The following is a 27,689-nucleotide window of genomic DNA, read 5'->3' on the forward strand; positions in this document are numbered from 1 at the left end:
GTAGGGCGGATATATTGGCCTAATATCCTTTGAGATAAGTAATGCAGCCTAAAGTATTCAACCCTGTTGCCGTTAGCCTTCTGAAGTTGTTCAAGGCTACAGTATATCACGCTGACTTGTCTTCAAAGTAACATGAGCATTAAAAGAACAAGTTTTCATAATAGGCTTGATGTGAATCAGAGAGTCAATATTGTGTTTAGAAGTCAGTCAGTGAAAATTTGTTGCGTGAATTTGAGCCTAAGAATATCTCCAGGAAAAGCTATAAACGTCACCCCTTCCCCAATGTTGCTCGACACTCGATCCTTGTTACCCGCTCCATTCTACTTTCTGTTACATGCCTCTGCTTTCTTTACTCATATAGACGGATTTACACCCCTATAGTAAGTATTTGTCCCTCGAGTATGTTCAAGGTCTTTCTTCTGATATAAGCCAGCAGAACAACGTTCGGAGGTACCCCACAACCATGAACATCACAAACGGTACCCTGGCGCAGGAGCGATGCGCCGGCGACAATGGAATACCTACCCTGCCTTATCCGTATTACTGCGCCACCACCATCTGGCAACAAGGACTCAATCGGACACAAAATCCTTACGGTTATTTAGTGATGTGCTGCAAAAGCAATCAGTACAGTTACTTCGGCGAGAATAATTGTGCCGCTTACTGCAATGCGACCAAGGAAACTCAATCGACTCTAATGGACTGTCTTACTATGGGCCACCATCTTGAGTTCGTTGTTTGTGGTTCGGGAAAGACGTCTGGATCTACGTCGAGCTCAATGCCCAACTTGAAATCCTATCTTGTTTTGGCTGTGGTTCTTAGCGGCTTTTGTCAACTTTGAAAGATGGGATATTGACATGTATGTGGGATATGGTTGTTTCAGATGGAGGATTCAGTTGGATTATGCGATCTGGGGTTCTGTATGGCATGATCGACTTTTTCTTGTTTCGCAACTAGGCATCAACTTGCAAGCACATCTTCTGTCGTGAATGGAATTAATTGGATAAGAAAATATGCGATCACTGTCCCAGGAATCCTCACTTAAATACCTATCAGTAGACCGCCGCATGCAGTGAAACTATGGAGTAAGAAACATAAGACCCAATTTCTATGCCCAACCATGAGTGACTCCATCTTCTCCATTCAATGCAACAAATTGATGGACTAATCTTTCAACATAATTTGCGTGGGTGCATCCCAAGTATTTTCCCTCTTCAGATTCATGCCATATGATACGAACATTAGAAGATAACCTTCAAGGGTTCTGGGGTTCGTTCAGCATGTACTGCTTCAGTGCTACTCGGAATTGTGCCAACTTATGAACGAACTCCTCGGGTGACCCCTTTAAAATATCTTCGTCAACCGTATCGACGAAAGCAGCAAAACGCAGACGTGGCTGACGCACGGAGCTCAGATTTTCTCCAAATACCTCCGCTAACTTGGCTGACGCGACATCCAAATCCCAGGTCTCAGTCATATTGTATGGCTCTGGATTGCCCACAATCACACACTCTTGATCTGCCATATACTTAAAATATGGGATAAGGGCAGCCTGAATGCCGTACTGAGCGCCAGTGAGGTCCACAATCCAGGTCTCATCAGCACCCGGCTGCCGGACTCTGACCTTCAAGATGTGGTGCGGTATAGCAGCAGTATCCGGGCCAGTAATGTCAACGGAGTCAGAGTGGGGGACGACCTGAATATTCAAGCTTCTCTTTCCAACGTTGACCCCCAGCATAGAAATCTCGCACGGTACGTCTAACCGGTGTCAGCTTCAGGTCGCCCAACGTGTACAAAGAGTTTTGAAGAAGTGGGAACAATCGTACCTGCCAAAAGCTTTGTCACCAAGCGGCACGACAAGGGACAGGCAGTAATTCCTTGAAGCCATGTGAGGACTGCCTCTTGATGCTTGGGGTCCGTGGTCAAATTCTTTGGGAAAGGACGACCCAGAGTCAAGGAATCCCTATCCAAGATCATCTGGTTGATGGAAAGATACAGATTGTTGTCGCGCCGCTCAATGTTGGTAACGTCAACGTCGAAATGAAGTTCTCTGTACCCCAGGAATGCAGCCTTGGCGATGACTGCCGTCCGCAGAAGTTTCTTTCGACGACGCATGGTCTTGCAGTGAGCTTTGTGGACGGGTTGGTGCGCCTCCTGACAGGTCACCCCGCAGTAAAACACTGGCAAACCATCGCCAGGAGTGTATTCTGGTGCGCCTCCGCAGGCCGAACACCTCCACTTTGCCTCTTTCCCGCAGTTCGCACAACTGCCGGTCGATGGCATCCTGTATTGACCAAGAGAACTTGATGATAGTCGGTATTGTAGAGCGTGATGAACGTGTCATGGAGATGTCTAAAATTTGGAGGGAAGGTAACATCTGGAAAGTTTGCTTTGTTGTGGTGGGTCCCTCTCACTCGGTGAATGAGGATTGCAGAAACGAAATCGATGTGCCACTTGAGCTAGAAATATCTCTGCCAGCAGTCGATGGTATGACCTCTGCAGAATTTATAGACCATGCTTCTTCCAAGGCACTGTCAGGGAGTAACCCGAGAAAGAGCGATCACTATCACCCACAGAAAATGCTTTCCCTCTGTCCCTGATCATCAAGACCAGACTCAACCAATCGTGGAGTAAGCACTTATAAATGGCTTTCTATGAGAAATGGGTTTCTTGGCAATATTTTAGTCCGTAAAAAGCAGTAGCAAACGAGATTAGAGGCCATGGTCGAGCTTCAATGCATCATGGTGGGCCAGCAGCAATGGCAGTTTGAGTGTACGGGTCTCCAAAACTACCAACCAAAACACCTCTGATGCTACCCTTGAGGTTTCCCGTACTGTAACTTCAAGGCATTAATTGGCGAGGAATATTTTGAGTTAAGAACCGAGATGTGAAGCTGCATATCATCTACCTGGGCACTGACTTTCTCGTGGCGCTGCATGGGCGTCTAGTCAGGAACTAAAGTGTCAGTGTCACGCCTCCAGTAAGCGCTGGGTTCTGTCCATCCATCCACCATCCCATCTCACGGATTCCCGTCCCTCCGCCCTTCTTTTATTTTCCCTCACATTTGATACTCCCTTCTAATTCTTTTTAATTTCATCAGCTTCATAAAGAACTGCACAAGCGATGTCACTTGCCCCCTTGCCGAATCGCAACCCTACCCCTCCACCCACTCTGTCCCCCTCCCCGATCCGTGTTCTCGTCCAAACTCTGACCCACCTGGTACCCTCTACCAACGAAGCTGGCGACAAGAACATATACTATGACAAGCTCTTCACCATGCTTGACATTATCTGCCAACATACATGGAAATGCGACTTCGACGGTCACGTGCACCGATGGTACACCTACGGTGATGAATTCGGATACAGCCACCGAATGTGTTTCTTTTTGATAGACTATGGAACTGCCCCAGGTGGTGATGACTCCAGAGTACCGAATGTGTGCTATGAATGGGACGGAAGCAAATTGTATACCCCACCCTCAGTACTGAACTGCAATGCAGTGGCCTTTGTTGATGATTGAATATAGCATCGACAAGCCCCAAATCCTTCAATTCGAGGACGTACAAGCTGAGCTTAAAAGTGTGCCTTTCACACCAGCACCATATGAGCCTTCAGAAAAACCGCCCGTTCGGGATATAGTGCGGCGAAGGTTAAGGAGTGCGCGGAGGATTCCCGTCCGAGAGTTGGACCATATGCGCGACCATCCAGAAGACATGGAGTGGTTGGAGAGGAAGGTGAGGCCTAGATTCTGGACGAAATTTCTGGAGCAGTTGCAGGACATTGAGAAGACGAGGGCGTGGGAAGAAGCACAGAGGATCATGAGAAGGGAGTATGAAGAAGAGGAAGCAAAGCAGAAAGAAGTCGAAAGGATGGCGGACCGTTAGGTTTATCAGCAGTTATTTGGTTTGAGATATATCCAGAAGTGTATGTAGCGTGTTACATTCAGATAGATTGTTGAAGCAGCTACAATGCTTATAAACTAGCAAGAGTTCAAGTACGTAGCTGAGAACTTGTTACACAATACGATTACTCGCATCGATAGCTATTGGCAGATGAAACATCACCCCCAATATACTTCGCTTGAGCTGGATAAGGGCACAGAATCCTGTTGTATGTGGTGCCATTACCCCCAGAGAACTCTACAGGTAGGGTGTCAGGTGCAGTGCCATTTTCAACCCAGCGTCTCAAGGGAGCGAAGACAGTCGTGGGCTGCCCCCCTTTCCTCCTGAACAGTGCCCCAAACCAGGGAACATGAAGAAACTATAGAACTTTTGAATGACGGGGAACATGGCCTTCACATTGTCGTAGTAGATTCCCGTGTCTCTGGTCGGCATGTTAGGATCAGCATAGAGTGTACAAGCAGAAGTAAGTCAGTTTGGCGATCACAGTATGAAGAATTGAGCATGGTTTTGACCTACCATTCCATGATAAGTAATGATATTTCCTCCGCTTTGCGAAACTCAGCCAAATCGGGGTCCGCCGCGTTCGTGAAGTCACTGTACTCCTGCACAGTTAAACCACTCATCCGACCCAATGCTATTCACTCCTATTACTGAGCCAAAGCCGCTGATAACCGACCCGGGATTTTACCCCAGGCCAGAGTAATTCACCATTTCGTCCCAGGGGACCAGACCAAGCGGCACCGGCAATAGCAGCCGCGCCATGGGTGAGCGCAATAGTGCGGTTAATAAGTTCAGCACGAACATGGGCTATAATGAGGAACCGTCATGTTCGAAATAATCCCATCAACAGCCCTATCCAACAAAGATGGGAGTAGGATCTTATTGTTGGTGTTGATTTGTAGACCACGTTATGGGATTTATCTTAATGTTATAGAATTATTTGGCTAATGACCCAGTAGGATTAAACGCAAACACGAATTGCCCTGAGGTGGGTAAACAATATCGAATAGGCACTGCCACTGACGAATATGGGGATGTGGAGACAAGAAAGGGCTCTGAATCCCGTTCGGGAAGTTCGTTTTCGCATTTTGACTTTTCTCCACCCATGAGAGAGCCCTGCGGGTCCTCTCTCGGCGAAACCTCCTGCTTCAAGATAGTACATACAAAATATCACAATAAGGTGCATATTGAGATGTTCTGTATCCTTACTGTTGATGCTCTGAAGTGGCAAACTTGGAACCCCATTTTGCCAGCCAACAAGACCGAGTATCTAGACTTTCTTATATCCGAACTTCAAATCAGTAATAGACTCTATACTGGGCCCTGGCCAGCAAAGAACCTCCACCCGGGGAATTGTGTCCTAAATCGTACGCAACTTTCAAACAACATTGATATGCTATGCAGAAAGTGGTCTTACAAATTTGTTCCCGTGGCTAATTATGAAGAAAAAGACCCCGGAAAAAGGGATTGATCCATTTCTGCATGCACAAATGAGAATCCCACGGTCATACAGTATTAAAGTCCTAGAAGGCTACAAAGTAGTTCATGTGGTTTGAAGAATCAGGCTGAGTCCCACAAATGAACCTGCTTACAATACCTTTTACCTCAATCGCCGTACCCCTGGAGATCCTCGAGCCGTTTAAGCCACCGTCAGCACTAAGATCTAACGGTGGCGCCTTAGACGAACCTTTCTCTGGGCCTTGATATTACTTATAAATGTTCTGGTCGCTTATCCGGTATATTGCCCTTGTTTTCCGAGTCTTTATGCTACAAGTATTGGACTAGGTGTCTACTAAAGTTTTGCAACGACCACCACAGCTTGAGTAGTCAAGCTTCAGTACGAGTACTATCTTGTTGATCTCAAGAAGAACATTTATGAAATAGCCATACATGTGTGTGTATATTCGAGGCCACCAATCCAAAACAAGACTCAAAACAATAATTAGGTATATTACTATAAATACAAAAATAACAAGTTTGCGTGACCACGGCCGGCTTATTGAGGATATGCCATCTGAGGTGCCATTTGGTACCCTGTAACCTGAGGTCTGGTACGTATTTCAGCCTCCTTCTCTTCTTGAATGAGTGCGCAGCAGCCACAGCACATGCTCACACAGCAATCACCGCAGCAGGATCCCTCAATTCCATACTTGTTGCGCAGTTCGCCTCTTCTGATAGTCTGGTAAATCCACTGTGAAAGACCAAGGCCGAGGAAGGACCAGATCACACACTGGACAGCGTTAGTTTCTAGAGGGGTAGAAAGTGTGTCGAGAACTAACATCACCGTTAATCGATTCGTAGCTCTGCAGTGTGGGGTCACGAAGTCGTGATTGCGTTTTGCCGAAGGCAAGGCATGGAAGGCAGCAGCTGGTCAAGCCTAGACATCGGCTCGGTTAGGGATTGCGATGGTGAAGGGAATTGGGAAATCATTACTGACATAATGTACCTGGGGAACAACAATCAAAGAGAGAATAGTTCCAGCTAGTGTTCTGGGTGATCCTGCGAAGCTCATCTGAGGTGGCTTGATCATAGGTCGGTAGGTCTCTGGGGTGAGCTCGGTAAACCTTCTCTGCGTCTGCCATTGTGTAGATAAAATGTTTGGGGATTCTTAGACTCTGTTATGAAAATCAGAGATCGAGCGGGAAATCTGTGCCTTATATATTAGGGAATAGGGGGTGGGCATACCGTCTAAAGAGGAGCTGCTTGTCTTGTTTTGTCATTGCAATGCCTACTTGGATTACAGTCAATCAATCCGTTTCCCTGGGCCAGGGCATAGGTGGGGTTCTGCATGAAGGGGTTTCCAACAAGTGGCCTGGCTCTGATTTTGTAGTGTAATAGTTTGTCTTGGCCAATTATACATGGGGCAGGCTTTCATAAAAGCTCACTTTTGAACACTATTCGTGGCTCAGGCCTCTTGGCAGAGGGCGTCCGGGTGTGCTATTTCTCCCCGGCGCATGTGGTGCCTGAAAAGTTCCGTTGCCCATGTGGCCCGACACGGAGAGTACTCGGACATACTGGTATAGTGGGTGGAATCGCGAGGATCCCTACCAAGAACCGGAACGTGAAAAGCTTGGTGCCGCTGAAAGTCCTGAGGCTTATCCCGAATAGGAAGTTCGCATCCGTATCTCGGTTTCTTACCCAATATTATCAGGGTCTGACCCACTCGGCAGGTTTAAGTTTGGCTTGACTAATAAGCTATTATCTGCCCTGAGTTAGGTTAATTTAGTCAATCCAGCCACGTCTTCAATCAAGCGTTGAGCCTCGTCACGATTAAGATATTCAGGGTATTCAAGAGTAGGGGGCTATCAATTTTTCGTCTCTCGCTACCAAGCATATTGAGGGAATTTTCTTCTATCAATCGGTTTTCACCAGCTTATAAACCATGGCTCATCGCAGTGAAAACATCTCGGGGCATAATCAAACGCTCCTTTGAAGACAGCATCACCAGTATCGGATTCTTTAGCCATGGCGAATCTATACCGAGTCCTATTCGTGACTACTTCGTGTTTGCTGACTATCGGGACATTACTATGTCTTGTCGTGATCGGTCTGGCATGTACAAAGATGGGAAGTCATGAACTTGAAAGACTCAACTTTTTCAAAGTAAGCCTCGAGCATAATTGCAGTTTCAATCATCAAGACTATTATACTTGTCGCATCAAGATCGATATCCAAGGTAGCCCAAATCTTTCCACGTCGAATGCATTGGGTACAACACGGGATGGGAGCCAGTTGATTCAAACTTACCTGGTCGGCATAATGGGTTACTGTGGAAGTAATAACAGCAACACGACAATGAATTGCATGACCCCGAGAGCTGGCTCGTACTTCAATGTGCTGAAAGCTATGGGCAAGGAGGGAAAGGAGACCAATCTTTCGTCAGCTTTTCGACACTCACTGCGTGCATATAAAACAACCTCAACCTGGATGCAAATTACATACATCCTGGCCATTCTTCTTACAGCTGTCCAACTGCTCGCCGCACTTATCGTTATAAACAAGACATTCAACTGTTTCGTCATCAGCCTTGTCTCCGGTGCCGCATTTATTTTCCTGTTGGCAGCTGCTGCACTCACGACATTCAATTTCGTTCCTTGAAGGGTATACTTGCCACTGAGCTGGAATCACGAAACATATCCGGCACGTGGGGCACTCGTGCATTTACCGTTATATGGTTCAGTGTGGCTTTGTCTTTGTGTTCTTTGGTGTCCTGGACCATTACCACTTGGTGCTGCTCTCAAGCAAGACGGAAGCCTCAGGTCCAGACTTATCCTGCAATGGGTACGGCGCCAGTCTACCATTCGCTTCCACCATCTGCACCCAACTATGGGGATGATCATCGTTATCCCATGTACCAGATGACATAAAATCCGGCCAACCAACCCTATTGCCAGTACCATTCACAATAGAAGTGACTGGTGCTGTTTGCCTGACGTGAAAGCTTTGGTTTGCCGTTAGATTATTTTACCTAGACTCCTGTTTGTATTTTCGATCAGCACTTTTTCTACATCTTTTCTCTAAGTGTGGATGGATAATAAGAAGCATATTTCTTCAGATTTAATCCAGGTAGCACTGTGGCAGCGGATGGATATAGCATTTTATTATTTCCGTATATTTTTCATAAATATAACATCATGCTTGAGCTATAATAGCATACTCAAGGAGCCGGTTTAATCGGCTTAGTTTGCTCGACCCAGTCGAACTTGCCCATCACCTTCGTCAGCCAGACATCACCCGGCTTTTCAGCCATCCTGGGAGTAGAATGATCAAACATTGAGCCACTCAGGAAAGTGTGGGGGAACCCAAAGTCAAAGGGGTAGGCGCTGTCAACCCTTTCCATCTCCTCATCTGTAAGAGTCACGCTCAAGCTCGCAATGCTACCCTTGATATGATCGATCTTCCTGCAACCGACAATCGGGAACACATAGACAGACTTCTGCATCACATAGGCCAAGGCCACATCGAGCAGCTTCACGCCCTTAGCATTGCTAATGTCCTCAAGAGCAGCAGAAACCTTCTTATCATGCTCGGAGGTAGGAATGAACTTGCGACCGGGGTTATGCTTCTCCCGCTCCTCAAAGGCCTCTCTAGTCTGGAACCGACCCTGGTTCAGCACACCATAGGGGCACAACGCCATCCCCTCTTCCCTGGCCATGGGAATAATATCCCGTTCAAAGTCGCGCATTGCTGCGCTCCACATCCCCTGGTACACAGCAAACGGACGTAGTCCGTGATCCCGGGCATATTGGTTCGCTTTGGTCACCACCCAGGCGGGGGTATCCGAAATACCGAGGTAAATGACTTTCCCCGCCACGACGAGGTCGTTTAGCGCGTGCATGAGCTCCGGGATTGAGGTGGTAAAGTCCCACCAGTGGACGTAGAGTAGGTCGATGTAAGAGGTCTGGAGCTTGCGTAGGGATTGCTCTACGCTGACTTTCATGGACTTGGCATTGTTACCGCCGTAGTTGGATTGAATGGCGTCTTTGTGGTGTGTCATATAGGCGGTTGTGTATTTGGTTGCCAGCACAATCTCGTCGCGGTTCTTGCGCTCTGCCATCCAGTCGCCGACTAGGACCTCTGATTGGCCTTCTTGGTAGCCGCTGGCGGTGTCGATGAAGTTGCCTCCTTGGCTGTAGAAGTGGTCGAGGATGGCGAAGGCGTCTTCACGAGTACAATCTCCGTAGCGGGACTCTTGGCGGTTGCCAAATGTCATGGCTCCGAGGCATAATGGAGATACGCGGACAGCTGCTGCTGGGGCCAATTGGCGGTGGCGGAAGAGGGGGGAGGTTTGTGCTGCTTGCTCGAGAGAAGCCATTTTGACGATTTGTGAAGGTGCAAGGCAATTGATGTGATAGTGAGAATTCACTTAAATTGAGAGAACTTTACAACACTTCCGGAAGACATACACATGGATTGTTATATACTCACTGCCCTCGGTTACTGCGCCAAGGTACTAATTGATGTCATGTCATCTAGGGTACATCGAAACGGAGGTAAGAAAGGCTAACTTGCTTAAGTCCGGGCTTTATGTAACCGGATGACACTGACCCACACGTCCATGCACCACAAAGGTGCTCATACCTGTGTATCGAGTACGAAATGAAACAACATCAATATATCCATTGTGGACATAGTTGACGATCATCTCGACTAAACAATCAGGTCATACCTGATTTGTTGGACAAGATCGTAAGCGAGACTTACTGCGGCCGGGAGGAACCGAGGGCGGAGTTAAGCTATTCTTATACCCGAGCGTAGTGGAGATCTGCCTAACATATTAAGAACTAGATTCATCTGTGTACCTGCAACATATCTTTTCATAGTCAAATAACTTCTACTAAGAATGTCCTTCTCACATGGAATAGCAAATAGAAGACATCAATTTGGCCGACTCCGCTGAAACCTCCGATGCCTATGTCCGAAATTATCGAGGGAGGATTCCTATACAGTCTTGCCTCGAGATCCCTCTAATTAGATATCTAGTACTCCTTCTTAGTGGGCGCAGGAAGTGTTACCACTCATTAGTTACTGGCCAGGAGCAGTCACTACCAGGTTCCACGCAACTTTTCCCGATTTGGTAAGCCCGCACGGATGCCCGATGAGGGGAAGCCGCAACCGACCACCGTGAGAGTAAGTACTTTCAACGACATAACGCTCTCTGTGAAGAAGCAACGAAGTCCTTAAGTCATGCTGTGCAAGATCTGCATAGAGGGGCTAGAGGGTATTTGGGACCCTAATAGAACAAGACGGCTGAAGACAGACGACAGCGACGAAGAATATGGCAATAGTATGCCCTGCAACGTATATGCTGGCCGTTCGTTATTTCTGATACTGACCCTACTCAAGGCCGAGGTAGCCAGTGGGAACCGGAAAGATGGGTGTTTGGGCATCACCTCACCAGGGAATCCTTTCTGGCATCTATCGAGCAAGGCTGTGTCGTATGCTGCAAATTCGCGCCATTGCAAGACATGGAGAACCTGGACCGGGAAACCCTTAACACACAACTGGAGGGTGTTGAATATTTTTCCGTTTTCAAGATATTATTGAAGCCTCGGTGCGTGGAAATGACGGTGTACTATAGTAATATCTCCGGCACCTGTGATATGATTCCGCATGAAGGTATGTGCCAGACACGAAGGCTTCTTTGCTCCATGGCATAGATTACCCAATCACGCTGGCCTCTAATAATTGTCTTGGTACAATTTTTAAAGGTTTTGATGAGAATTTGAGCTTTGAAATAGGGGCATTCACTGGCGACCAGACAACGTGGGTGTTAATTGAGCGGTGGCTTAATCGATGTCTTCAAGGACATCCGACTTGCGATGATCAACACGATGAAGCAAACTTCATCCCAAGCCGGCTTTTAGAACTGCAAACAGACAGGTTTGATAAATTTTTCCGTCTTGTTGAAAGGCAACAGGTCCAGCCCGGAGAGCGCTACATAACGCTAAGCCACTGCTGGGGCTCAACGCCAACCAACCCCAACTTGATCTTGTTAAAGGACACATTCCGCAAACTCAAAGAATATCAGCCACTCTCTGTCCTTCCCAGAACATTCAAAGATGCTTTCGTCATTATTGAACGGTTGAAAATCCGGTACATATGGATTGACCGTCTCTGTATACTCCAGGATTCTCCTGAGGACTGGCAAAGCGAATCCGCAGCTATGGGGCAAATATACAAGAAAGCATTTTTGGGAATTTCTGCCCTGGGGGCAAGTAACGATGCTGATGACTGCTTTTTCTCCCGAGACTCTGCACAAGTTGTTCCTAGTGTCGTCAACATACGTGTCGATGATTCGAGTGATCTCAAGGCATTCAGGTTTCGCTCAGAAAAGGGTTGGGCTTGGAAAGTAACATTTGAGCGAGAACCTTTGCCAAAGCGAGGCTGGACCTTGCAGGAACGCTTATTGTGCCCGCGTGTTTTGCACTTTGGTCGGAAACAAGTTTTCTGGGAGTGCAGGGAGTGTACCTGCTGCGAAATACAGCCGAACAATGTTTACGAGTACGATGGCTATAACAACGACAAGAACGATAATAACGGGGAGTCTCTAGACAAATCATCGTTATTATCGCCGGTCGTTCAACACAACCAGCTCTGGAAACAGCTTCTTGATGCCCCAAAGATAAGGTACATAGGTGATCCTAGAGACCAGATCTACGTAGATTGGTGCGCGATCACGATGGTTTTCACGGCTTGCCAGCTTACAGTTCCCTCGGACAAGCTTGTAGCTATCTCAGGCTTGGCAAAAGATGTCCAGAGACGCCTCAAAGATCTAGGGTATGATGAAGACGTTTATCTTGCCGGGTTTTGGCGTCAGAATCTTCCTGGGTGTTTGACTTGGAAGGTCTTAGAACCCGGTCGCAGACCTCCTTCGTATCGCGCCCCTTCCTGGTCTTGGGCTTCTGTGGACGGTGCTGTTCAGTTGTGTTATCCAGACACACATTCTGTGCAGAAGAAAACTGCTCAGTCTTTTGCGCTTGTCATCGGCGCTGAATGTATTCCTTACGGAGAAGATGAGACAGGTCAAGTGGCCAGTGGTAGTGTCACTCTGAAAGGACCCCTCGCGTCTGCAACGCTCATTCCAAGCGTCATGACTCTTCCGGAAGAGACTGCCATGACTGTACTGAGTCTTGAAGCCCCTGGAGTGAAAGGTCAGAAGCCTACAGTGAAATATCCGCGAGCTCGATGCGAGGTGGTATTTGATGTCAAGAGCGAGATGCGCACCGAGATCTACTGCCTGCCAATCGAAGCTCGTCATATGTTCAGTAAATTTTGGGAATTGTTTGGTTTGGCATTAATTCAGACTAAGCGACACACATACTCTCGAGTCGGCTACGTCGAAATGCTGCACGAGAGTGAGGTGGCTTCAAAGAATTTCTTCTCCGGTTTTCCGGAGTATACTTGCGTTCTCGAGTAAATATAGGCCAAACTTCTCCACATTCATGATCTCTCCTCATAGCAGATTTCATCGCTCATTCTACGAAGGACCTTCCACGCATGTTGAAGGTGTGTTGGAGTGACAGCCGTATCCTACCGGAAGTAATAGTATTTATAGTCGAACTATACTAGTTAGTATAGCCGCTGGAAAATCTGGAACGGCTATCTAGATAGTATACCCTGCCTGGCACGAAGGCTTCCCAGCTCACTTACGGCAGTCTCGAATGACTAGCCAGATCCTGATGAAGATCGGAAGTCTCCTACACGGAAAGATTCTGCAGTCTAATTTGGCTGCTTCTTCTTAGCTACCATAGGCTGGAAGTCTTCGGGATCCAGAGTCTTGATCGTCGCCTTTCTACCGCATAGTTACTTTTACATAAGTCTTTATATGAGGGTTTATCCCAAAGACCAACTCTAGATCAGACTACCACTGTAGGATATACTTGAATATCTATATACAGACTGGATTTTCCTCCTTTCGGGTACTAGATCAATGTTGGGTTCAGAATCCAATGTTCGCTAGACTTATGTCGTTGGGTGCCTTCAGAAATATGGATACTCCTAGCGGGATTCGAAGGTATGGGGTCCTCTTCTAGCGCCATTATCCACAATTCCATTGGAAAGCGGGGTAAATTCGACACCCGAGAGCGACACATAAGCAAGCTGGATCGAACGCCGGGTGTGATTCAAGTCATGCGCATCAATGTGGGACTATAATTGTGAACCCAAGTTGCAGTATGCTACTTTCTGCGATGAGCCTTTTCAGCCAAACTCGAATACGGGCCTGAGCAGGCGCCACCAGTTGTTGTCCGAGCAGAAATAGTACTACTACAACAGTATTTTTGGCCCATGCTGCCACGGATTCCGGGGGCCTCCTCAAGTGTGCTACACATCAGGCAGACCGACAGTTGATGGAGTTTAGCCGGACTCATGATAAGCCGGACATCTCCGTGATACGTGGCTATTGATGGGGCACGAGCACAGATCGGCACGGTTGTGACGGTCTGCCAGGGCAGGATAATATAGCCGAGATGATCAGTGGAGACGCTCCGCTGTCGGAACATGTAAACTCTGGCCAAGTTATTCAGGTCATCAATGCCGCACCAATCGCTTTGTTTTGACGGACTTGTCAGAGTGGCTGACTGAGAGGAGTGCCGCTTGTGACGATTCTTCAGCTCCTGCAGCTACTCCACTGGTTTGGTGGAGCTGAAGAGTCCTCGGCGGCAAACAAGGGCCAATAGCCACCTACATGTAGACTTCAAGCGATGATGGTAATTGGTGAGGGGATTAAAGCCGGGGCACGATCGAGAGATCGAGATCCTGTATGAGGTCAGGTAAGGGGGTTCTGCTGTAGTATAAAAGGTGGGTAGAGGGACGCTGTCCCTTCAGCACCAACGAAACGCAACAATGGCTGCCCAGGACAAATATTGCTTCGAAAGAGATAAGAAAGAGTCGGAGAGGTGCGGTCTCACACATAAGCAATGTTCATGGATAGTCATGCAATTCTCTAATGCCACTCTAGGCTGGATTCACAGCACCGCGTCCTCGTCGGAATCAGCGGGGATACCCTCATTCATCCTTCAATTCCAATCGAAGACATCCGTTCTGTTGCAGATATAGCTACTGGGACTGGGTGAGTCTCTCACCTCCGTGCAGGGCCCACTCTTTGAAGCTAATGGGTAAATATCTGGCGCAGCATTTGGCTGCGAGATCTGAAGAAGTCGCTGGATACTCCTCAAGTCGATCGCTACTACCATGGATTCGATATCTCATCCGAGCAATTCCCTGAGAACCCAGGAGCGATCCAGTTTAGTGTTCACGATCTTACTGTCCCATTCCCTCAGGAACATTGGGGACGATATGATTTGGTACATGTTCGTCTTCTAGTCGCCGCTCTTGAGGAACCTGACTACAAATCTGCGATCGCAAATATCTCGAGAATATTGAGTATGGAAGTCCCTTCACATGCATATTGCAATCTCTTACATGACTCGATACTAACATGACTGCAGAGCCCGGAGGCTACCTCCAATGGGAAGAAATCGACGCTGAAACCTACCTCACAAAAGGCTACCCGGTGCTCGATGAGATTTATCGCTGTTTTCACTATGGACTTACAGCCGAGGGCAAATGCTTTCAGGCTTCAGCTAAGGTATATGAAGAGACTCGGGCAGCTGGATTTGTGGGTGTAGAGCGACTGTGCTATGATTCGCACAAGATTCCTGATCTGCGCTATGATGTCGAGGAGAGACTTGCTGCGATAATCAGAACACTTTATGTCTTCCTTTTGCTGAGATCTAAGCAAGTCGATACCTCAGAGGTCGCATCGCAAAAGGCAGATAATCTTGCTGAAGAACATCGGCGTCGGTGCGCAGAGGGAAATTCCCCGCCCCTGAAGTTGATGAGGGTTGTGGGTCAGAAGCCTTTACATGGGTCATCGCTGTAGGCTAGGGTAGGATATGATGTGTTAGTTGTTGATTGTATCTTGTGACCAAACCTTTCTGGAACAGCTTATTATAGCCACTTTGATTCTTATGAGCAAGGGTTTATCTTCAGTTGGGAGAGAAAGTAGATCCATGAACATTCAATACCGGATAGCATCCGCCGTATCAGCTTTCATACAATATCAGTATGTAGTGCGAAATGGCAGATACTGCAATGTCTCAAGTGCAAGACTATCATCAGAATTGTATACTTCCGCCACATAACGTCGTTGTTTGCGGGCTGCGGTGAAAGTAGAGAAACGTAGCAGGCCTGCAGCGGAGTTCACAGGCGAGGAGAAATTGGCTGTCACATCAGGACTACGCGGCAGGCTGTTGTGCATCCAATCTTTAACAAATAGTTAGTTAATGTGCATAGTTCTTCTGACTAATGCCCGAACTGAAAGCGAGGGATGCAAAAAGATAAAGAAAAAAGGAATTGCTCCCACGCGGATTCGAACCGCGGACCTCATGATTACTAGTCATGCGCTCTACCAACTGAGCCATAGGAGCTGATTGGTTGAGTTACGAGCCCTCGTAATACAATATATTCTACAATCCTGTTATTCTTGCCCACCTGATTAAACCTGTGCAGTAAATGCTACTGGTGAGACTAGAAAGGTACTTAAACACAAAGCTGCCCTACTTGTTCATTGTTGGGAGCATGAAGTCAAAGATATGGTGTACCTCACCTCTTGTGTTTCTCATGCGTAGGTTTGGTTTTCGTTGCCCCAAGCAAGTCACTGTGTAGTATATTTATGGGCCGATAATACCAGGCCTTGTACCTGAAGAAGTTCCATTGACATGAGCTTACTTCTGAGACGGGAACATTCGCTACTTCGTCAAATGGATCCAGTTTCTACAGGAATAGGAACACTAAGGATGATAGTCGGCGCTTTCCCAGTCACGGGCCGTCTACAAGACACTTTGTGTCAGCCGTCCCTTATTGTACATGATTGTAGATTAACTTTTATTAAGAATGGCCCATAAGGGGAACGATTTGCTTTACTGAGTATTGTGTACATAATTCTGAGGCTGTGCTATCTGGCCCATATGCAAATGAAGGATTATTACCAATTTACCCGGATTGGCTGGCATTGGTTCTGCAACAGGCTATCAGCCGAGACCTAAGATCCATCACCGGCAAGTCGTTCACCAACAGTGCCGTTTCAGGAACAGGGTCCTTGTGAACACCCTCTGAGCATACCCGGAGATTGAACAATCCCTTGACTAGATTGCTAATTGGCCAGGGGCTGATTACATCAATCCTTAGAATACAGGGCAAGTTCTTGGAACCAGCGACACCGTTTAGGCCAACGTCCCCACCCTGGAAGTTGACAGAAAGCTTTTGCAGCAAGAAGCCAAGGCCACAACAAGATTAAGGTCCGACATGCTTAAGGCTAAACGCCGGGGATTTTCCCGGATTGGCCGTTGAGCCAGCTACTGGTCTGACTATCACACTATGAGGGGGTGTCTGAGAGTAAGACTAGCCAGGCCAAGAAGAGGGCCATGACCCGTGTCTCTCCCTCTACGCGCCTGCAAAATGAAGCCAAGGCGCCGCTGTAGCAGTGGCCCTTGGCAACCGGCGGATGGCCTGGCAATGCACTCCGCCAGGGTCCAGTTGACCCCGTTCTGTGGAGCGTGGATCGCGGCCGGATCGCATTAAGATGAAACGTTTGGCTTGGCAGGGCCCGCATCTCCTCCGCCGCTCAACCGGTATCCCATCACCAGTCCCCTGCCAGGGCCCTGCCAGGGCCCTGATATAAAACACTCTCTGCGAACCTGCTGTTCAATCTTCTCCCCAAGCATTCTTTTCATCAGCCAGGACAGCTGTACATTCTTTTTCTTACTTTCTTCTCTGCGAACTACGTTCCCTTCCTTTCTACCACACATTCACTCTTTAACCCTAACTTCAAATCACCTTCATTTCACTTACCACCATGAAGACTACCACCTACAGTTTGCTCGCTCTGGCAGCGGCTTCCAAGCTGGCCTCCGCCCACACCACCGTCCAGGCCGTCTGGATCAACGGCGAGGACCAGGGTCTCGGTAACACCGACGATGGCTACATCCGCTCTCCCCCCAGCAACAGCCCCGTCACCGACGTCACCTCCACCGACATGACCTGCAATGTCAACGGTGACCAGGCTGCCTCCAAGACCCTCTCCGTCAAGGCCGGTGACGTTGTCACCTTCGAGTGGCACCACAGCGACCGCTCTGCCTCCGACGACATCATCGCCTCCTCCCACAAGGGTCCCGTCCAGGTCTACATGGCCCCGACGGCCAAGGGCTCCAACGGCAACAACTGGGTCAAGATCGCTGAGGACGGATACCACAAGAGCTCTGATGAGTGGGCCACCGACATCCTGATCGCCAACAAGGGCAAGCACAACATCACCGTTCCCGACGTTCCCGCCGGTAACTACCTCTTCCGCCCTGAGATCATCGCCCTCCACGAGGGTAACCGCGAGGGTGGTGCCCAGTTCTACATGGAGTGTGTCCAGTTCAAGGTCACCTCCGATGGCTCCAACGAGCTTCCCTCCGGTGTCTCCATCCCCGGTGTCTACACCGCCACTGACCCCGGTATCCTCTTCGACATCTACAACTCCTTCGACAGCTACCCCATCCCCGGCCCGGATGTCTGGGATGGCTCCAGCTCTGGCTCCTCCAGCTCCGGATCCTCTTCCGCTGCTGTCTCCTCTGCTGCTGCTGCTGCTACCACCTCCTCTGCCGTCGCTGCCACCACCCCCGCCACCCAGGCTGCCGTTGAGGTCTCTTCCTCCTCTGCTGCTGCTGCTGCTGCTACCACCGAAGCTGCCGCTCCCGTCGTCAGCTCTGCTGCCCCCGTCCAGCAGGCCACCTCCGCTGTGACCAGCCAGGCCCAGGCCGCCCCCACTACCTTCGCCACCTCTTCCAAGAAGTCCTCCAAGACTGCCTGCAAGAACAAGACCAAGTCCAAGTCCAACGTTGCCGCTGCTACCTCCAGTGTTGTTGCCCCCGCTGCTACTTCTAGCGTCGTCCCCGCTGTCAGTGCCAGCGCTAGCGCTTCCGCCGGCGGTGTTGCTAAGCAGTACGAGCGCTGCGGTGGTATCAACCACACTGGCCCTACTACTTGCGAGAGCGGCTCTGTCTGCAAGAAGTGGAACCCTTACTACTACCAGTGCGTTGCATCTCAGTAAATCAAGCATTGATTTGCTGTGATTCGAAGCTTGGTTGGATCTAAGTTGAGTCGAGCTTGATATGGGGAGAGAAGAGATTTAGTTGTTGGGTGGATGTGAATGTAACCAGCAATTAGGTCTTAGTTTGAACAATAGAAACATTTTAATCAAAGCAAAAAGTAGATTGATTATTGGTTGTAGTACTAGGAAGTGATGTTGACGACTCACTTCGACCAGGAGTGGTTTTGACTTCTCACTCCGATTATTATTAACCAATCGATTTAGCAGATATAATGACTCGACACAGGACGGATCGCCATCGCTCAGAACGTAGTAAGTTAAACTCCAAACAGACACAGACACGGCAAACACCAAACAAAAGTAGCAATAATAGAAAGATCCCAAAATCATCATAAATAGAAGCAACACCATCACATACCCTCCTCACGGCTCTTCACCAAAAACGAACAAACACCCCAATAAACCTTCAAGAACTCATCCCGATCCTCCTCCTTCAGCAAATCATACTCTCTGGTTCCCTTCAAGACCAGCTTGTCCTTCAAACGTCTGCCTTGACGCAAATCTTCGAAGTAGGTATGTGGCACCTCGGCCCGAGTAACCCGGTACTTGGAGAGATTAGCCGTAATGCAGAAAGATACGTATGGATCGCGCTTCTGGCCCTGTTCGTATTTCACAGCCATGGGGAGGAGAAGGCATGAAAATAAGTTGTTACGGGCTTGTATCTTCGATAGGTCGTATGTGTCCTATATGATGTTGGTTATTAGTTTTTGTGTGCTGAATGGGTATGTGTGTTATAAGTAGGAGGAATGACATACCAAAAGCACGACTAAGGGGCATTGTCTCCATTTGTCGCTGGGGTCGAATATTCCGCCATCGCAGGGGAGAACACCCTTCATGTTTAATTTGGCGAGATTATATCGGATAGAATATTTGTCGATGATGCTGTTATGATTTGAACATTAGTTGCTGCTCTTCATTTGTTGTGGATGGTAATGACGCTTACAAGTTTGTCCTGAAGATGTCCATACGGAGACCGAGGATGCTCAAGGTGGAGTCGATGGTGGGTGGGACATCGTCACGGTACTTGTCCAAGTCGTGGATCCAGGATAGGGTGAGAAAGATGGTAAGGATATCATTCTTCCTTATCGGAGACTCGTGTGGTTTGTAGTAGTAGTCCAGGATATCTTGCTTGCTGGGGGCGATAAAATCTTCGTTCAACTTTGCGAAAGCTGTGCGGTCAGTTATGTTAGCTACTATCTAGTCAGTTGTCTTTGTTATATGTAGGATGGCATACATTTGAGAATCTTTTCGTCGGTGGGGAAAGACTTCCCAAGTAAGTCGATGGGAGTGACAATCTTTTCGGAGACACAGTTGAGAGCGTGCACTTGCTCAGTTGTCCAGTATTTGCCTCTTTGGTAGAAGAAGCTTCGTGGATATATTCTGTTGGTGGGTTGAATGGTAGTCTTCACTGCGGGTGCAGGAGTGGCTGGGAGATGAGCAGCAGATGACTGCGCAGTGGCAACTTGCATGCCGGGGTACTGCATAGTGTGATTTTGGTTGTGGATTTGTTCCACAAACGGAAAATATAAGGTGAGGGTAGAATATAGTGATAGGAGTTTGTCGAACATAGCAGAGTTGAAAGAAGTTGCTTGTGCTGAGCGTGTATAGTGGAGTCGGGATTCTTAGCAGACAGTTGCAGAGGAAGACAGCAGGGGCTTACGGCTGTGGGATTCCTGCGACTTATGTTCCCGCTGGCTGAGAGCTCTTCGGCTGTGTCGACGATGCCAGAATACCGTCATACACTTGGGAACATGCTTTGAGGAATGATTCACGTTATACAACACGTCGGAGCCCTGGACCATGGATAGCGCCCAGGGGGGCGCGGCGGTCCGTAGTTTCGAGGGACATGTTACGCTTGCAGCAGGATTTTATAGCTCTTTATACTCGAAATGTATCGTCTTTAGTTCTCGCATTTTACGGATTAAATGAAGGGAATTTCCGAATTAAACCGATGATAGTAAATTCAACAACCCGTCTCAAGGGGAATCATCGAACAAAGGGCATTAGTATATTGGCATGTATAGAAAGCCTCTTTGTTGGAATCTACAATGGTATTGTCCATGAAGCGTAATATAACATGGTACTATAGGATGAACGTTATGGCCTGTAAAGGTTTAGGGCTGAAGTATAGAGATGAACGGTGATTGGAGTGGCTTCTACTCAACCAGGGGACAGTAGTACCCAGCCTCAGAGATGGAAATATTAGCCATGCGCCACGTGGACGTCAGGTTCGGGGGGTCAATTCCGGAGCCTGCGTCATTATTCCAGCTACATTGCACAGAGCAACAAAATTAGCTAATGTTGATACTTTCATCCATTAGTCTGTAGGACGACAACACTATACATAGATACGGATAGATCAGTGGAGTGGTGACGGGTCTGATAGAGTGCAGGGATGGAGCTAACCGGGCTATTTCATTGACTTGGGCACATTCAAGGAGATTTTGATGTTAAAGGTGTATGCATGAGGATGGAAGCTGAGACAGCATAGAGTGTAAAGACTAAAATGACAAGGGCTTGGCTAACTATATATACAGGAGAACGAGCCTCTTTTACAGACGTAGGCGCGTCTCGTTGCGGCACCTGATCTTGTGTCTATTGACAAGAGGCATGAATGAATCGGCAAGTTCCACACTTGTGACGGGATGATGGGGGAAAGATATGCTAACTACTTATTAGAGGTACGGAAGTGATGACCAATGGTAGGGGGGTGGGAGATAGTTTAGCCAGTTTGCTAGTTAGTAGATGCGAAAGAACGGACTCAGCGGTCGCTTCACCAAGAAGAAATCCAAAACAAAAGATAAAAAAAGAACCATAAGGTAAACGCAGCGAGGCGGCAGTAGCAAAAAGACAAAAAGATGTGACAAGGGTGGGATTCGAACCCACGCCATCTTACGATGACCAGGAAGCTCGGAAGCTGACTGTTAAGGTGAACCTTAACCTGGCGCCTTGGACCGCTCGGCCACCTTGCCGTTGTTATGGTACTTGCTCTCAACTTTAATACATAAGGGCCGCAACCCATACAGTCACCATGACAAGCTCTGCCTCTGGAATAGCTGAGCTGAGTCGATTGTACTAAGCATGGTATAGATCTCTGGGTATTTATTTTCCATTTATAAGAGCAAAAGGTTTCCATCTTATCTGTTCTTTCGGCATTATGGACTGCTCCACAGCGTCAGATTGTATCGTATCCGAATTTTCTTTCCTCGGCATAACAAGTTCCCTTGCAGGTCATTCAGGATATATATTGCTCGTCATTACAGCTTCAACCAAGCCTGGTACTGAAAGACTCCAGCACATCGAAGTAAATATTCGTGATCATCTCATTAGTACTAAGAAAGCCCACCATTAAACATACACCATTAGAAATAGAAATTATCATTAATGAGAGCAAACCGCCATCATCGCATCCTCAAAATCCCCACCCGAAACATAACTCTTCACCAACGAGCGCATATTCCCTCCCATCGTTCCCTTGACCCTCGCGAAATACTCCGGATTCCAATGCAATCTGACAGTCCAATACACCAGCCTCTTCTCATTAGCCCCATTGGACCCAAAGAAACACTCCTTCAAAGTTGCACCATGGAATGAGATCGGATCCCTCGCTACCCGCAACATCGTAACCAGCGCATCCTCCAAATGCCCCGAAAACTCACTTCGAATGACCTTCTCAAGAGGGACATGATACATTCTCTCGAACTCTCCAGCCAACACATTCAGCCTCTCATCGGATGAGTTCATGAAGATACCGAAAAGAGCAACCTCGTCTGTCCCCACCTTTCCAGCGGTCACACGATGAAGTTCCCTCACGTCGGTGTCCACGCCGCGCGGATCGAAGGGAGTTCCCGGTTCGGGGCGTCTCGCGTTGAGCAGCATCTCGAAGAACCGCTCGGTCTTCCCGCTCAGTTCTCCCTTGATGTCATCGAGAAGCGACTTGTGGTACTTGTCCCGGTAGGCCCGCTGAATGGCATGCAGATCGGCATTGCTCCTTCCTAGAAGGACATCGTTTAATCCCTTTTCGTTCGTACCCAGCCCGCTCATCGCGTCGTGAAGGTACGTGATATCTGATTCCAATGGACCTGTGGCGAGCGAAACGAGGATGGTCTCGAACGATCCCGAGGTCTCGGATTTCAGGTCCTTGGTTAGGGATCGGTTGTGCATCTTTTCGTAGGTGTGACGGATAAGCGCCATTCGGTTAGGGTCGGTGGTGCTAGTCAGGACGCGAATGAGCGTTTTCTCGTCCGTTCCGAAGCCCTTCATGGCTTTGCGGAGAGCTTCGGCTTCGTTGGATGCTGTCCCTGGGGCGAGGAAGGTAGGGTCATAGCCGGGGGAGGGACGGGAGGGCATTGGGCCTTGTTGCGAGGGATAGTTGGGGTAGGGTCCACCTGCTCCTTGAGGCGCCATCATCGGTGGTGGCTGTTGGCCTGGAGGACCCGGAGGGAAGGATTGGTATTGCTGTTGCGGCGCATTCGGATAGCCTGGCTGAGGAGCATGCCCTTGTGGGTAGCCCTGCTGGACTGGAGGGCCTTGGTGCGAGTATCCCATGCCTTGCTGTGGTGGTGGGTATGAAGGATACGGACCCGGCTGCTGGGGATGTTGGCCACTCATGGGAGGTGGGTATGGAGAGGCACCTTGTGGTGGGTGTTGCTGCTGAGGAGGGTATGGTGATTGTGTTTGCTGTGGATGATGGCCGGCCATTGGAGGTGGGTATGAACCGTGCTGTTGAGGCGGCTGATGAGAGCTTTGACCTTGCTGGTAGGGGCCTGGACCCTGCGGGGGATATTGTGGATATTGTTGGTGCTGGCCATACTGTCCCTGCGGCGGCGGGTACTGTCCTGCAGGGGGATATTGATTATAGCCCTGCGGCGGACCCTGTCCGTAAGGTTGCTGATACGACATGGTTCCTCTTTCAAAGTAAGGTAAATTGAGGATGGAAACAGTGGTTAATGATGACGATGAAGTGAGATTGAGGAAGTGGGGGTGTGCGACGTTAAGTATCTGACTGCTAAAGCTTACAGACGGGCGCAGCCACAGGGACGGAAATGAAGAGCGACAGCACAGCCACTAAGGGACCAAGTGAATGGTTTGATTGGGCTGACCTGAGGGGCAGAGTTCACGAAGGAACGGTTCAAGTGGGGGTGAAGTGGCTGAGCGGAGTGAATATTTGCCTTAGAAGGCCCCAAGGACGGACAGTGGTAATTTCCTGATCGGGAAAGTCAGATGCCTGACAATTCGATGAGAGGTAAAGATCTCTGTGGCTAGTGAGGCTGAGAGCATGCAGGATGCTACTTAATTTCGGAAGAACGAGCCTTGCTGTACAGAAATGATCCGAAAGTCTCCTATCTTATCAATCACATATCGCGAAGAACCGTTATCAGCCATAGACACCTAGTATACATTTGTTTTACATAGCTATACACCAAGAACGTGAATGTACATCACACGGAGAAAATAGCAAAATAATAATAATAATAATACATTGGGTATATCTGCCTACGAACCATGATGCCCATGCTCATGCTCGCGCTCACTCATATGTCCCAGCCCCGCCCTCTGCAACTCGTGCCACTTCTGGATCACCGCAGATCGTTCTTGCGTTGTAGCCGCACACATCTCCTCAATACCCTGCTGCATACGCGAAGCTAGTATATCTTTCGTCTTGCTCTTCGAGAGCGAGTTGCGGAGACTCTTGTGCATCCCTTCTAGTGGGTAGCCTGCCAAACCCCAGAGGCCTAAGTAGGTTTCAGTTAGCTCTGACATCGCCAAGTTTGTCGGGGAGAAACTCACCAGCAGTGGGTTTGAAAAAGACACCACCTATGCCCTTCCCAATACCCGTCAGCAATCCCCTTGCACCGGACTTTTCTATCCCGACCACAGGTTGTGTGACGAGTCCGGTAATGCCGTTGTAGAATCCATGCGTGAATTCCTATATTCATCAGCAACCTCCTCTCATTTCTCGCAGGAACCGAGAGAACATACCGTTCCAGCAGCGCGGAACCCGCTCCTCACTCCAAGCACTCGTGGCGAATCCTCCACCAAGGTATCATGATACAGTTTGGGGGCATTGTGAAACCCCTTCGTCAGACTCAAAGTCAGATCCGTAGGCAATTTAATAAGCCAGTTCGCAACATGCTTTGTCGCACGGGCGCTATGATACGACGTCTCAGCTAGGATCTCCTTTGTATGAGACATTTCCCTCGTTCGCAAACGAGTAATGGTTCGCTCGAGATCAAGCTCTGCGCCCATATCATCATCCGTTGTGTCGAACGTCTCGGTGTCAGAGCTGCTTGTGTGCGGGCTGGATGATTCATCACCACCGCTGGGGCTGTTGGTGGCTCCGTCTCCATTTTGCTGTCGGTCGGGAATAGCCTGATCTCGGTTGATATCTTCCCCAGCGGAATGATAGGCTTCGTCGGATTCGATTGAACCTCGAGGGTTCTCGTTGAAGGAGGGTTGCTCGCGCTCACCATTCTCAAATTGGTTCTGATCCGCCGATACTGAACGTTGGTTGTCACCATTGGGGATCACATCAGCCCCGACACCCGAATCGAGAGACGTCTCTGTTCGCCCACGGCGGTGCCGGTGAGAGGACGATTTATCGAGATAGGAAGGATGAAGCCCTTTCTTCCAATCATGTTTGTGATGGAGTCGACGTTCATGTGTTGTCGAGAATATGCCTCGCATTCCGCTAGGCGCCTCCGCGATGCTGGTGACGAAACCCGAGACGATGCCATAGAGAACCTCTGCCCCGGCTGACAATGGTCCCCTAGGATCTCGATTGGTGTCGTATTCGCGTGAACGATATCTGTATTGCTCCGTTAGCCACGTACCCCGGATGCACAAGAGATAAACTACACAGAACATACAGGACAACATTCCGTGGACTAATCAAACCAGTCTCCACCAACACCGCCGCAGCAAATGTGCTCAGCTTGATATGCGAATGCTTCACCCACCATACAGCCGGCCGATTTGGACAGAGAGAGCACCGCATAGTCTGCACATCCAGGTGTTGATAAAAGCTAGCAGCGGCATTTTGCACCCCCCGCTCCTTACGCATATCTCTTCCTATTTCTTTCGCCTTTTCTAACGTCTCTGGCTCGAGAGCCTGTTTGATCGCTTTCGTTAGCTTCTCCGCCGTTAGCTGCTTATGCGGGATAGGCAGCGGGCCAGCGCCAGCGCGAGCCACGATCGAGCCCCAGAACGGCTGATCGCCAAAAAACGGGATGATGATGGTCGGACGACCCAGTACTAGCCCGGCGGCTGTGGTGCCCGCTCCTCCGTGATGGATAACGCAGGACACGTGCTGGAAGAGCCAGTCGTGTGGACATTTGTCGATCATGAAGATGTTCTCTGGGATTTCGTCTTCGTCTGCTCCGAGGTTACCCCATCCTTTGGAGACAACCGCCCGTTGCCCGCTGTCGCGGATGGCTTGGAAGACTTTCTTCGTTAGTGAGCCCGGGTTGTCTACGACGATGGAGCCAAAGCCGACGTAAATCGGAGGAGGGCCGGATTCGAGGAAGTTGGCTAGATCGTCGGGGGGTGTGTAGTCTGAGGCGGTAGACAGGAATGAGAAGCCGGTAATGTCTATATTGTCTCCCCAGTCTCCGGGTTTGGGGAGGAGGGCTGGTGACCAGAGATAAGTGTATGGAATGCGCAATCGGTGTGCGATACTCGGTGCCCGAATAGCGTCTAAAGGGTCCAGCCCGAGATCGCGCTTTCGGAAAGAATTGATTAGATCTCCCAGGCCCTCCCACATGAGGATCTCAACAATGGCATACGAAGCAAAATTAGCGGCGGAGGGCTTCGTGTTCTTTGTGCGGATAGTCGCCAGCGGATGAGGAAAAGACTGTGTTGCCGACCAGGGCATTCTACACCCTTTTGATCAGCTCATCCGATCACCATGTATATTGAAAGGGGATACGCACGTAAACATCATATTCAATGGAATACCCAGCTTCTCAGCACAGCTCAAATGCACAAAAGTCGGCGGATTCGCAATAATAGCATCCGCCACGAACGGCATCGTACGATAATCCGCCGTCTCACTCCACGGATCGTCCGGAATATGATGCATTCCAGTCCCATCGCCCGTCTCATAGCACGAGCGCCAACATCCCGAGAAGATGGCCTTCATTTCGCGTCTCCGGCGCGGGATAGCTCCACTACGCAAGGTACTCATATGCGGCATCAAGCCCGGATTCCGCACCATAAACGCCATCAACTCGGCCGGATCACCGCCGATATCGAAGAACTCGAGACCCGCATGCTCAATCGATTCACGAAAGGCGAGATGGGTGGCGAGACGAACGCGGTGACCGTGGGATTTGAGGACTTTGCCCAGCGCAAGGAAGGGTTGAACGTCGCCGCGGGAGCCGACGACTTGGATGACAATGTTGAGTTTTAGGGCGCAGGGGGGTTTCCCGTCTTCGATGAGGCAGACAGATGGTTTGCGCTCTTCGCGGAGCGGTTCGGGTTGCTGTTGGAGGTGTTTGATGATTTTTGATACCCAGGGTTTGCGTTCGCGGATCTTGATGTCCAGGCGGCCATTGTCTAGTGGAATTCATGATAGTTAGTAGCTGGGATTGAGGGAAGTGTGAGTTTAGAGGGATAGAGAATGTGCGCACCCATTACCCGGACTCCAGTGTTGAGTCCCCTCTCACGATAATGCGCACGCCGAGGAGTCCGCCCATGACCGGTGCTGTTGGTGGTTTGTCGGGCGAACTGCTCTTCGGGCCAGTCGTCGGCCGTTGGGCCATCTTGATGCGGCATCTCTGCTGGCAGAGATAGACCGAGTCGACCATGTGCGGCCAATAGGAGATGTTGAGACTTTCGTTGATGTATTCAGGAACAATTGGTGAGGAACTGAATAAATGCGGAAAGAGAGAACAGCCACAAGCACAAAACACTGAGCAAAAAGTGTGAACAGTTGAGGTCAAAAGGAACCCTGGCGAAGGCCCGGCTGGTGACGCCATAGTCGAAATGCTTCATGGCAGAGCAATGAGGGAGACCCACGGATGATCGCATGGGCGAACCAGTGGAGCTGCCCTTTTCAGGGTTCAAGCTGCCTTTGTCCCTCCCAGGAAATTGGCCTAGGCTAGGCTCTTGCGTCTTTTCTGAGGC

At 49.2% G+C, this 27,689-nt stretch overlaps 12 protein-coding genes and 2 non-coding genes across 14 annotated transcripts; 6 read left to right on the top strand and 8 right to left on the bottom strand.

The window, feature by feature from the left end:
- Positions 1–65: 65 nt before the first annotated feature.
- Positions 66–996, top strand: BO88DRAFT_392570 (uncharacterized protein). Its single transcript, XM_025705064.1, has 3 exons — positions 66–202; positions 254–380; positions 437–996. Exon 3 carries the CDS (start codon positions 464–466, stop codon positions 839–841), a length of 378 nt encoding a protein of 125 aa, XP_025560711.1. The 5' UTR covers positions 66–202; positions 254–380; positions 437–463; the 3' UTR covers positions 842–996.
- Positions 997–1,255: 259 nt separating this feature from the next.
- BO88DRAFT_427511 (uncharacterized protein) lies at positions 1,256–2,115 on the bottom strand (the record flags this gene model as incomplete). The annotated part of the gene is made up of 2 exons (XM_025709018.1): positions 1,256–1,758; positions 1,827–2,115. 2 exons carry the CDS (start codon positions 2,113–2,115, stop codon positions 1,256–1,258), a joined length of 792 nt encoding a protein of 263 aa, XP_025560712.1.
- A 1,161-nt stretch (positions 2,116–3,276) lies between these two features.
- On the top strand, positions 3,277–3,886 carry BO88DRAFT_427512 (uncharacterized protein; the record flags this gene model as incomplete). The annotated part of the gene is made up of 2 exons (XM_025709019.1): positions 3,277–3,438; positions 3,503–3,886. 2 exons carry the CDS (start codon positions 3,277–3,279, stop codon positions 3,884–3,886), a joined length of 546 nt encoding a protein of 181 aa, XP_025560713.1.
- A 2,014-nt stretch (positions 3,887–5,900) lies between these two features.
- Positions 5,901–6,486, bottom strand: BO88DRAFT_345478 (PLAC8 family protein; the record flags this gene model as incomplete). Its single annotated transcript, XM_025703294.1, has 3 exons — positions 5,901–6,134; positions 6,184–6,281; positions 6,342–6,486. 3 exons carry the CDS (start codon positions 6,484–6,486, stop codon positions 5,901–5,903), a joined length of 477 nt encoding a protein of 158 aa, XP_025560714.1.
- An 883-nt stretch (positions 6,487–7,369) lies between these two features.
- Positions 7,370–8,271, top strand: BO88DRAFT_467182 (SUR7/PalI family protein; the record flags this gene model as incomplete). The annotated part of the gene is made up of 3 exons (XM_025711500.1): positions 7,370–7,507; positions 7,568–7,993; positions 8,023–8,271. 3 exons carry the CDS (start codon positions 7,370–7,372, stop codon positions 8,269–8,271), a joined length of 813 nt encoding a protein of 270 aa, XP_025560715.1.
- Positions 8,272–8,561: 290 nt separating this feature from the next.
- Positions 8,562–9,719, bottom strand: BO88DRAFT_467185 (aldo/keto reductase; the record flags this gene model as incomplete). The annotated part of the gene is made up of 1 exon (XM_025711501.1): positions 8,562–9,719. The coding sequence occupies one exon, from the start codon at positions 9,717–9,719 to the stop codon at positions 8,562–8,564; it is 1,158 nt and encodes a 385-aa protein (XP_025560716.1).
- Positions 9,720–10,591: 872 nt separating this feature from the next.
- On the top strand, positions 10,592–12,824 carry BO88DRAFT_467186 (HET domain-containing protein; the record flags this gene model as incomplete). The annotated part of the gene is made up of 4 exons (XM_025711502.1): positions 10,592–10,691; positions 10,751–10,958; positions 10,986–11,023; positions 11,065–12,824. The coding sequence occupies 4 exons, from the start codon at positions 10,592–10,594 to the stop codon at positions 12,822–12,824; spliced, it is 2,106 nt and encodes a 701-aa protein (XP_025560717.1).
- A 1,427-nt stretch (positions 12,825–14,251) lies between these two features.
- BO88DRAFT_427517 (class I SAM-dependent methyltransferase) lies at positions 14,252–15,290 on the top strand (the record flags this gene model as incomplete). Its single annotated transcript, XM_025709020.1, has 4 exons — positions 14,252–14,304; positions 14,367–14,477; positions 14,541–14,791; positions 14,857–15,290. The coding sequence occupies 4 exons, from the start codon at positions 14,252–14,254 to the stop codon at positions 15,288–15,290; spliced, it is 849 nt and encodes a 282-aa protein (XP_025560718.1).
- A 474-nt stretch (positions 15,291–15,764) lies between these two features.
- On the bottom strand, positions 15,765–15,837 carry BO88DRAFT_t201. The gene has a single exon. It is a non-coding gene; the product is annotated as a tRNA-Thr (tRNA).
- Positions 15,838–17,264: 1,427 nt separating this feature from the next.
- Positions 17,265–18,503, top strand: eglD (putative endoglucanase; the record flags this gene model as incomplete). The annotated part of the gene is made up of 2 exons (XM_025703281.1): positions 17,265–18,056; positions 18,177–18,503. 2 exons carry the CDS (start codon positions 17,265–17,267, stop codon positions 18,501–18,503), a joined length of 1,119 nt encoding a protein of 372 aa, XP_025560719.1.
- A 410-nt stretch (positions 18,504–18,913) lies between these two features.
- On the bottom strand, positions 18,914–20,047 carry BO88DRAFT_455829 (uncharacterized protein; the record flags this gene model as incomplete). The annotated part of the gene is made up of 4 exons (XM_025710892.1): positions 18,914–19,246; positions 19,319–19,445; positions 19,507–19,732; positions 19,798–20,047. The coding sequence occupies 4 exons, from the start codon at positions 20,045–20,047 to the stop codon at positions 18,914–18,916; spliced, it is 936 nt and encodes a 311-aa protein (XP_025560720.1).
- A 1,377-nt stretch (positions 20,048–21,424) lies between these two features.
- Positions 21,425–21,535, bottom strand: BO88DRAFT_t200. Its single transcript has one exon. It is a non-coding gene; the product is annotated as a tRNA-Leu (tRNA).
- A 301-nt stretch (positions 21,536–21,836) lies between these two features.
- On the bottom strand, positions 21,837–23,546 carry BO88DRAFT_406566 (Annexin). Its single transcript, XM_025707185.1, has one exon. The coding sequence runs from the start codon at positions 23,463–23,465 to the stop codon at positions 21,945–21,947; it is 1,521 nt and encodes a 506-aa protein (XP_025560721.1). The 5' UTR covers positions 23,466–23,546; the 3' UTR covers positions 21,837–21,944.
- Positions 23,547–23,943: 397 nt separating this feature from the next.
- BO88DRAFT_369678 (putative UDP-glucose,sterol transferase) lies at positions 23,944–27,442 on the bottom strand. Its single transcript, XM_025704149.1, has 6 exons — positions 27,194–27,442; positions 26,495–27,119; positions 25,433–26,437; positions 24,546–25,371; positions 24,354–24,492; positions 23,944–24,298 (listed from the first exon to the last, which is right to left on the bottom strand). The coding sequence occupies exons 1-6, from the start codon at positions 27,336–27,338 to the stop codon at positions 24,060–24,062; spliced, it is 2,979 nt and encodes a 992-aa protein (XP_025560722.1). The 5' UTR covers positions 27,339–27,442; the 3' UTR covers positions 23,944–24,059.
- Positions 27,443–27,689: the final 247 nt, after the last annotated feature.

This window comes from Aspergillus vadensis (genome assembly GCF_003184925.1).
Source record: "Aspergillus vadensis CBS 113365 unplaced genomic scaffold BO88scaffold_19, whole genome shotgun sequence".
Classification (NCBI taxonomy): domain Eukaryota; kingdom Fungi; phylum Ascomycota; class Eurotiomycetes; order Eurotiales; family Aspergillaceae; genus Aspergillus; species Aspergillus vadensis.